Consider the following 10,731-nt stretch of genomic DNA (forward strand, 5'->3'; position numbering starts at 1 on the left):
TAATTCATTGGCGCATTTTTCGGTCTCATTTAGGGGCCCGGGGTGGTGGTGTTTATACCTAGTAACCCGAGAGTCAGACACTGTTTTGGGTCCAGGTGATATAAGGATGCGCACCACTTCTTAAAAAAAAAAAAATTGTATACCAAAATTGCTCTTTTCGATACTGGACGACTACTGTCGGATGTTCTTTTTCGGCAGGAGTTATTGCCGAACTTTAATTTTGTTTATAAATATTGACTGGATGTTACTTCAATTCATCCAAACACTTCAACGGTACCTGTTGAATTTGTTAAATGGGCATTAAGAGAAGAAAAATAGCCATAGCCATGATTATGTCTCATACTTTAATTATGGTTAACGTTGGCTTTGTTTATTTCCGTTTGCACAACTTGAAAGTACATTAAATAACAACAATTACAATAGTAACGAATAACTTGTAATATTTAAGGTATACAATTGGAGATAACATCCAGAGGAGATATAACCCTCCTGTGGTGCAGTACCCAGACTGCTTTAGGTTCTTAAATTTATGTAAAATATACGTACAATTGTCATCAAACCACAAGGATTTCACCAGGGAACCCAGCCCCTAAATTTGTAATATAAAGTTCCATGGCCACAAGGATTTCACCAGGGAACGGATAATGTGCACCACACTCAAGCTCTAGTGTTTCTGTTCAGCGGACTGGGGTTCAAGTCCCAGTGGTGACACTTGTGTCACTGAGCAGGACACTTAACTATAATTGCTTCTCTCCACCCAGGGGTAAATGGGTACCTGTGATGGCAGAGATGGTTCTTGTGATTGATTTAGCTTCGCATATTTCTTGCACAGGCTGTATAATGGAGCTGAGATGGTTTAAAGGGAAGGTACACGTTTGGTAATTTCTCAAATGACTTGGTAACGAGCATTGGAGAGCTGTTGATAGTATAACACATTGTGAGAAACGGATCCCTCACTAAAATAATAAAAGACTTCTAGCCAGGAGTCTTTTATTCCTATCTGAAAGCACACAAATTCGTCCAACAAAGGTGTTTTTTCTCTCATCATTTTCTCGCAACTTTGATGACCAATTTAGCTCAAATTTTCACAGGCTTGTTATTTAATTATTATGTTGGGATACACCAAGTGGGAAGACTGGTCTTTGACAATTACCAAGCGTGTACCTTCCCTTAAAGGAATAAATAAGATGGCCAAGTGACCATCAGAGGTAATTACATTTGAAGCGCTTTGAGAGAAATTATGATTACAGTAAGTGAAAAATCCTGAAAAATCACAGGCCTAAGAAGATTCATTGAGCTGTATGCATGTTTTGTTTATAATACTCAAAGCAAACTTACTTGGGGACTGTCGTCATGATCAATGAAGGAATTTGGCTGTACATGGAATTATGAACTCGCACCACAATACTACAATGGCGGCGCCCTTTGTGGCGTAACGGCGTGCGCAAGCTTGGGTATAACTGGGTTTGAGTTTATAGTTTAATGTACAATCACTAGGCCTGCTGTGATCATAACTACATTCCCCCTTAAAAAAAAGAAGAGTATTTTAATATTGATTGTCACATTTAAAACTACGTAGTAATGTAGGACAGGCACGAAGTTAGGCTGTGTCCGAATCAGCGGCTACGGCTACGGCTAGATTTCCTCGCCATCATACGCTGAGGTATAGGACGTCCTTAGCAACACCCTTAGCAACAGCCGTAGCCGTAGCTGTATACGCCAATTCGGATTCGGCCTTTCACACACACTATGCTGATTGTTTTCATACACTTTCAGTCATGAATGATTTTCATGACTGCTTCTAAACAAGAACAGAAGATATAAATAACTTATAATTTAAAATTCAATAAACTAAACTGGCATATTTCAAAATACCTTTGTCATTAATACTATGCTCATATAAAGAAGGGACAATAAAACGAAATTGTTCAATGTATTGTCATACATAAATGTGTATATCTCTCAAGCACAGACAATAATATAGGCGCACACTTTAATGGGAGACTTTGGAATGCTAGGTGGCAGCAGACTTACCAGGTAAATGCCCATAGACCTTATCGCAAATACCAATGCCGAGCGCATACTGTTGAATGAGGTGCATTGTGGGATAGATATGAATCAAATTTTGCTACCAGCTACACCACAATGCATCTAATTCCAAGCTTTACGCGCGCGCCCCAGTATTTGCGAAAAGGTCTATTGTTTAAGTAGTTCTGGGCGTGCGCACATTACCGAGAACAATGGATTTTACCTGGTAAGTCTGCTGCCACCAAGCGTCCAAAATGTCTCCCATTTGGGCGGAGGGGGGCAGATACTTCGGGGAAGCTTTATACAAGGAGACAACTTTTGCAAGAACAAAAATAGTATTTAGAGGGGGGGATAATATCAGCATTTGTTTTTCCATTTTGTGTAACGGCTCCATGGCTACAAAGAAGTTGGCCAAGTTCACGTTACCTGCTCTCTAATTCCCATGGAGCCCATGCACTGTACTGAGCGTACTGTCTTTCTTTGGCAAACCCGAATATTGATGAGATCGGTTTCCTGCAACCATTGTACCACTCTGACTCTCGAATGGTATGGACTTTCTGCTCAGTTCCATTATATATATGAGGTACTACTCTGCAAATGGTGTCTTTCGTAATCGGAAACGACTGCTGGACAAGCCCATGTTTCTTCCAGTCGAAGTAAGCATTGTAAAGTGAATCGTCCTGATCAAGGAATCTGATGTACTCAGCTAGAGCCTCTAATGATGGGAAGTCACTGACATGTATGAAAGAGTCAGGGGGAGCGATCGCCTCAAAGTCCGCCCGGGGTGCCCCGTAAACGACAGGCACGATGTTGTAGCCGAGAGAGTTGGCCCAGAACTTCTCCGTGATGTAGTCGCGGCATTCACTGTTCGCCAGTGCGAGGTAGAATTTGAACTTCCTCATGATGAGATTGCACCGTTCAGATCGCTCGGGCAGGCAGGTTAGGTTACCACAGTGCCCGTAAGCTTTGACTGGGAGCAGCTCTTGAAGTCTCTCCATGAAGGGTATACGCGGCCAAGTTACCTCTCCGCAGTTACTCGCAATCCAAACGATGAGGTCCGTCTTGCCGGCCGCATAATCGCGAGTCTTGCTCATGATTTTATTCTCCCCTGGCAGGTAATTCCTAAAATTACCAAACGGGAGATATATATCAGCATCCCGTCTGTACGTCATCATCTTATGGTACTGTAGTTGTCGAAGTGTGTGCGTCTTCGACCAGACCGTCACCCTAAACGGTGTCTCTGTGCTGAAGTAGATCCAGGTCTGGCCCTCTGCCGGGTTTGTGCGCAGAAGAGCTGGGAGATGTGTTTCCAAGACCTTGGGGAGCATTCCGATGATAACTGCGTCCATTCCGACCATCAAGGACACGTCGTTACTGAGAGTGAGCGAGATGTTGCACCCGTGCGCTGGGCAGTGGACTGCTCCCTCCCACAACCCTCCTTCCTCGCGAAAGATACCCTCAATAGCTCGAAGCTCTGGCCAGTTCCTCATCTCAGACATATCCCCAAATATCATGATCTTCTTCACGCACCTGCCCCCTACGTGTGTAGTCGCGACCAGATTAACCCCTTGCCGTGTTTCTCCTGACATGACTTGCCTGTTGAGCTGCAGCTTTCTTGTGTACATGGAGTCCCGACTCCCCACCTCCCAAGATTCAAAGTTAACATTTTGAACATCATGAAGTCCTACTAACGCCCACATGACGAAACCAGTGACGCAGCCCAAAATGACCGCTTGCTTGTTCCGGGCGAGCTGAAAGGTACAAAATGACAGAAGTAGTAAATGGAAAATCACATTTCAAAAACAAAAAGGCTGAAACAGCCAAGTGGTAAATGTTCATCCATCCAATGAGTAAGCAGGCTGCTTGCTGTTTTTGAAAAGGCTTTGTTCTGCGAATAATGTAACTGAACCAAGGATCCTTTTATTCAAAGCCTTTGACTACTCAATGATGTAGCACAGCCTAATTGTGGATAATATTACTTGCGAGTGTGACATTGATAATATTGTTAAAATCAGATGCACATGAGTGGTATGGTTGCAGTACACAATAAATACAAACATAAATTTGGCATAGTATCTATTAAGCAGGCCAATTGGGGGATGCAAGCCCATGCCCCCCCCACCCCTAATTTAATACGCCACTGATAATAGCAGGACATGTGGATTACTTTTTAGATGATTTTACGTTTTGTTTTGGTGCTCTTATTTGATAAGTACCGTAGGATTGGAGTTAAGCTTATTATTCGGAAAAAAAAGAAAGAAGCGAAGCCAGACATTTTTATTTGCGGTGTTTTTTGCTCTTTTGGGGGCCAAGGGGGTGGGGTACTTTACTTTGTATTGACTTGAGAGTCAGCCACTGTGGGCCGTATTAACCGGGATACGGACCATCGAGTGAAGAATCCCAATGGAGTTAAGATGCCCCCGAAGCATGAGGAGTCCCCCCCCCCACCTCCCAATCAAGGCGGCCAATTGTTGGCCAGTCAACATGTTCTGCAAATATAGGATTTGAAGCCTGCTAGGATTTGAAAAGCAATTTCAACAACCGTTTGGTCCGGGCTTATTACTTGTAATCCTCTACGTGTGAACCCCTCCTTTGACTGTAGTTACCCTGCTTTAGCTGAAAGAGACTATATAGTTGCTGGTCCGTGGTGTAATCTGCTTCCAAGAAACTTACTAAGCACAACAATATGTTTCCCAAATAAGCCACAGACCATCCAAGGCCCGATTTCATAGAGCTGCTTAAGCACTAGCCTTGCTCAAGGCAGTCGCATTATTCGCTCCGAAAAGATGCAGCTGTAAACCCACCCGCCGTATACCCTGTGCATGGTGTGTGCGATCACACCGAATGACCAACCCGTATACACACTGTCACATCGCACGAATACTGTTCACACAAGTCATCGCACTCGTACACCACTAACCGCATGCGGAGGCCGTCAGGCCGACAGCCTTGTCGGATCTGTATCTTCCCGTTTTAATGTGTTGTATTGAAAAAATTCCAATAGTGGACGAAATTGGGGGGGCTCGAGGATATGCTAGTATGCAGCTCATGAATATGTATATCGTTCGTCAGACCTATCAGACAACACAGGATGTGAGGCAAATGAATTATTCATTTTGACGTCCAATCACGCACTTCCCTTATCACGACCTTTGGACCCTATCATGCGTCCGTGGTGTAGGTGTGTGAGGTAAACATGTCTCGTCTTTCGCGGGCATTATGGTAATGAGCTGACCGTGGGAACTCTTCGCTTATTATAGTAATGAGGTCAGTGGCTTCAACACAGATCCTACAAGGCTGTCGGCCTGACGGCCTCCGCATGCGGATAGTGTACGGGGGCATCGTGTCGTGAGATGTTACGCACAGTGAATACGGGTGGGTTTTACGCACAGTGAATACGGGTGGGTTTTACGCACAGTGAATACGGGTGGGTTTTTAAACAGCGGCGGTCTTTTTTCGGAGTGAATAATTCGACTGCCTTGAGCAAGGCTACTTAAGCACAAAAGGTAGCTATATGCTTACCAGGATAAGATTCAGGCAAAATAAACAATGTCACATGCGCAATGTTTGACCGGTATCCTGCTAATTTTTGCTAAGCACAACATTTTGTAAGCTGGAATGTCTGTTTAAGCACAAAAGGTAGCTAAGCACAAACAATGTGTTTACTCCCATAAATTGCCGACCGTGTTTGTCGACGAGGGTATAGGAAAAACCGTGCAATTTCGAGGCATGTTTGTGTGGATCATTGTATTCTACCTTTACATCTTTTTACCCATATGCATTTTATAACAAACGGTTGCCATGGATGTGTGCGGTTCGGTTACAAACACTTTTTAAAGACCAACTCGACCGACCCAAGGCAATGTGTTCCTTTAAACATCGGCAGCTCTCCATTGCCCGTTACCAAGTAAGTTGTTATGCTGAACATTATTTTGAGTAGGCCTTATTACCAATTCGACGAAATACCTTTTTGGTCGTCAACCTTCAATCGATCGATAGTTCAAAGAAAACCAGCTATGTGCTAAGCAAACGTTTCGTCATGTCAAGGAATGTGAAGTGAAGGCAGAACTATACATGTATTAACGCACTGTGTAAACTTTCAGTGTGTACAGAGAGATCGCTCGTCAGGTATGTAGGCTACGTCTCAAGGCCTCGAGGTCCCCACCAACCTAACATAATTCAAGTACACCGGGTAACCAATGGTGTAACCAGGGAGCTACAAACAATCCCACGTGGCTGCTGATATTGCCACATAGTTTGAAATTTTGGCGCTTCAGTATTAGAGCATTCAGAAATGTTTTTCACAAAATAACTATTCAGAAATGGCGTAACTAGGGGCAACCTAGTTAATACATGTATAGTTCAAAAAAGGAGAAAAGAGCAACTTGATCAATTACAGACCCGTTTCTTTGACTCCAATAATCTGCAAGCTTTTAGAAAAAATCTTGTGTCGTCAAATTCTCGACCACTGTCAAAACAATTGTGCCAATTTGTGCCAATTTTATTTTTTCTGTTTTTTTTTAGTCCATTCTATGTTTTTTATTATTTTCAATTGTTGTCCCTTCCTCTTATCGCTGCGGTGTTTTGTTGTGGGTGTAGTTTTTTGTTTTCAATAGTCTGATTTTGCTTGTGTTTTAATGATTTCTATTGTGTGATTCTTAAATGTTTCAGTGCAATCACCTTTTTATAGTGTATAATTATATTTTTATCGTTGGCAGGGGTCTGGTTTTACACATCTTTTGATGACAGTTTTATACTTTTGTTTTAGCCTTGACAGCACCTGTACAACTTGCAACTATTGTGTATGTCTAAAGATTTAAAATAAATAAATAAATAAATAAATAACCGTCAACCCAAATGGTTACCCATATGGCACGGTTTTTCCTTCCGTTTGAAATATAGACCTTTTAAAATTTACCAGAATGAAAACACTACGTTAAGTAAAGTTTTGTGTACAACAAAATAGTACTTAACTCAACGTGTATAACTCAACTCAATTATAGATTCACGAATCGATTAAAAATCAAAACATGTATTAACAATATTTCCAGAATCGCCAAACGAGAACAAAATGGTGCATCCATAAAAAATATCATTCTTTTAAAATAGCTTTTCACTTAAAATTTCTTCCCTTATTTCTCTTTTATATGAGAACCAAAATTAGAATACATGATTTCTATAATTAGAGAAACGCACACAATCCCCCCCCCCAGGAAAGCTAATTGCTTGATGTAAACGCATATTTTGTCAAACTTTGTTTATTTGTTTTGTAAATAAATTTAAGTCATTAATTTTATTCCCCTAATGCCATGGATCCTTTTTTTCTTCTTCTTCAGTTTAATAAACTAAATCTAATACAATTTTATTTATGTTTTATTTAAACATTTTTTCTGGAGGGGGGGGGGGTAAAATTGATTCTTAGAATAAATTATGTTTAATTTTGTTTAATGTTTTTGACTTCAATGCAAACGAAAACTGTGTTTTGTTTTGTGGGTGTGAAATTTCTTTGTGCAGTTTTAAATAATTATAATTCAATGCGCCCTCATCGCTCATATTTCCATAAACCCTATCACTAAATGACATCGACAGTTCGGTTTGGTTGTCAAGTGACCAGACTGTTTCCTATTCCTATACGATGGCTATTGAATGGAATGGGGTACTAAACATGTCCGTTGTCGACTTTTATGATATTGTAAATTAGCAATTTTCGGAAATACCTGCATGCTGCATGGTTACAGCGGCTCATGGCTGTGGCTGGATCATCATGGTTACCTTAGAAACAGCCGAAGCCGTAACCAACAGCTCAAACATTGTCTTAGTTGCCCGAGTGGCATTTTTCCTCATTTAAAAACGCACTATCTATTCTCAGCTTTCAACCACACCAAAAATACAGTAATGTGGCCCAGTGGTTTATGTCCCTGCCTTACACCTCTGTGCACCCGGGTTCGCCCAGACCTTAGCCTTGCAACGGATTGTTTTTTTTAGTCCCTACCTGGCTGTGTGGGTTTTCCAAAACAGGGGTTTTCCTCCCACGTGTAAAACTGAAATGTCTTCGTTGTCTTCTCTGAAACGGTTGTGCGAAGTTTATATAAGCATTTTGAGGTTACGGTTGAGGTTACTATAGGAGTGCACTCTTTGGTTTGTGTGTATATATACAGACAAATTTACCGAAACCAGTGATGTGTACATCATATCTGACTCAAAAGGATGCAATGTCATCGTATTGTCTATATTATAAGTCAGATTCCTAATCAGACGACTATAGTGTTATTCATCACGCGCATTCGATTTCTGAAGCAGATCCCGTTGCCCCAAGTGTTAACAGGTGGTTTAAGAATTTCTTATTGTAGGCCTACTACTATTATGTTGTCTCCTCACAATGAACATATATAGGATAAAGAATGAAATGTAAAGAATTACCTTTTGAGCTATCATGTTGATCCACATGTTTTTAGCTACATAGTTGAACAACGAAGATAGTGGCATGGTGTTCTTGACCAGTCGACCATGTACAGTTAGTTCTGCTCGCCTAATGACCACAACCTAAATAATAACGGTGTGTGTGTGTGTGACTAACCAGAGAGACTGCAGGACGATAAACTGAGACCCATTAGCGATATTTCATCAACGCTTCCAATGAGTGAAAGTGCTTTCTTGTTTGACTTTCATAATGCCTGGCGATAACCAAACATCCGTCGCCATGTCTGTTTGCCAAATATTCATGGCAATCCACTACACACTGTTGGTTAAATATATTACTCACTTGCCCATTCAACGCTGCGTATTCGTGTTTAGATACCTGCTTAGTGCACAATGTTACGTAACACCGTGTATCTGTCGGCTTATTCTTAGACGTACGTCAAGTATAGGCGGGAATGCTGTAAAACCACTTCACACAGATATGTGATTGCTGTCATCCTTGCCCTCAACCCATCTGTACACGGTAAATAAATTGTTGATGCTTTGTACGTGCAGTTAGTTGCGAAAAAAAGCATTTTGACCAATAAGAGGCTGATGCTCCCGCCGAGGAAACGAAATTATGAAGTGGTTAAACGAGCCAGGTGTGGATAATTGTTTATCACTTTGAAAACCGACGGAATCACAACCTAAATTTACCATTTCAAAAAAAAAAAGGGCAAAATCGTCGAGCAGCGAACATTCTTTTGTCAACCACTAGTATATTTCCCATGGTTACCGTAACCATGGTACCTTATTATGCATGCAATACATCCTCGGCACCAGGCAAAATTGCCAAATGGTTGACAATAGTCAGCAAGTCCATGCAGTCGAGTTGGCCCAAAGTGTCAATCGTACAGGATACGGAAAACGTGAACACTTTAAAAAGAGCTAATGAGTTGAAACACAGCAATATTGACTAGAGATAAGTTCAGTTCGAGCCCGGATTACATTTTTTTCCTTCAAAGATATAGTTGCTTTAATCTCCAAATGAAAACTTGTTGTTCTTCTAAAAAGGTAATATAACAAGGGCTTTTTACACAATTATGGGCTATAAGCGATAGTCAACAACCATAATGCTTATATTCTATACAAGATAGAACACTATGAAAATAGTGCTTTAGCGTGTCTTCTTCGTTATTTTGACAGCCTGCTAAAACATACAAATTTTGTACTTTTTATTCTGCTTCCGATTCTTCATTGTAGACTGTTCAAAGTTTTGCCGGAGTGGTCTCCTGATGTTGACGCCCACAATTTTGTCGATAGTGTGGCAGCAAGCAAGGCTTTAAAACAAATCAACCCAAACAAAGCCAGACCAAACTATAAACCAAACCAAACAAAGACTATGGCTGGTTTTAGACCTTTTCTCCGAGCTGCTCATCGTAACGAAATAAGAAGATTTTGGATCTCTAATGCTCTTCCATCATATAGTTTCGTCCAAAGGTTCCAGAGCATGATTAAGGGAATTGTATGGCTTTGGTTCGTTCATGGAGAAAGCAATTTGCTTCCACATGCCTCATGATGAAACCATCATGGTAAATTTCTGTCTAAAACGGTTCAACCGCCTGAGGGAAAGTGCCGTCGAGTTCTTGCGATTGTATCGGTACAAAACGAAGAGGTGCGCCCCTCAAATAGAGACAGGTTGTAAGGCTTCTTCTTCTGCTGGCATTGAAAGGGCATCCTATTGCTCCATACATGATAATTTGATCTTCTTCCTTGGACCATATTCATTTACCGTAAGCCCAGTTAAAGGCTATGGACATCTTTTGGTATAACATGCATATAACAAATGAACAAATAGGTGAACATTTTGGCTGAAGTGGTCATCGAATGTGAAGAGATTATTGAAAGAAAAAAAAACCTGTTGCGTTACTTTGTGTGCTTTTAGATGCGAGTGAGCCAATTACCTCTTTCAGAGGGAGCCGTTCTCACAATGTTTTATACTATCAACAGCTCTCCCGTGCTCGTTACCAAGTAAGTTTTTAAGCAAACCATTAATATAAGTAACAACCAATAGCGGTCAAAATTCCCTCCCGGATGAAAGTACTTCATTAGTAGAAAACGGGTTTCGATTGGGGAGCGGGGGGGGGGGGGGGTTGCAGGCCTGCATGATACTTCACGCGATTGCCTCCATGCCCCCCGTTTGTCCCCTTGGAGAGTGCCCCAGAAGAAACACTTACAATTTCCTCACTGGGTGCTCTTTACCAAGAAGAAAATACCTCGGTGCCCTTGCTCTTTCAAAAACGA

At 41.4% G+C, this 10,731-nt stretch overlaps 1 protein-coding gene across 2 annotated transcripts; it reads right to left on the reverse strand.

The window, feature by feature from the left end:
• Positions 1-348: 348 nt before the first annotated feature.
• LOC139946558 (alpha-(1,3)-fucosyltransferase 7-like) lies at positions 349-10,306 on the reverse strand. 2 transcript variants are annotated; one of them, XM_071944257.1, is made up of 3 exons: positions 9,660-10,306; positions 8,449-8,571; positions 349-3,779 (listed from the first exon to the last, which is right to left on the reverse strand). In XM_071944257.1, exons 2-3 carry the CDS (start codon positions 8,512-8,514, stop codon positions 2,451-2,453), a joined length of 1,395 nt encoding a protein of 464 aa, XP_071800358.1. In that variant the 5' UTR covers positions 8,515-8,571; positions 9,660-10,306; the 3' UTR covers positions 349-2,450. The 2 variants fall into 2 exon arrangements, with proteins under 2 accessions (XP_071800358.1, XP_071800357.1); XM_071944256.1 differs by lacking the exon at positions 9,660-10,306 and having other exon boundaries at positions 8,449-9,076.
• Positions 10,307-10,731: the final 425 nt, after the last annotated feature.

Source organism: Asterias amurensis, chromosome 13 (assembly GCF_032118995.1).
Source record: "Asterias amurensis chromosome 13, ASM3211899v1".
Classification (NCBI taxonomy): Eukaryota; Metazoa; Echinodermata; class Asteroidea; order Forcipulatida; family Asteriidae; genus Asterias; species Asterias amurensis.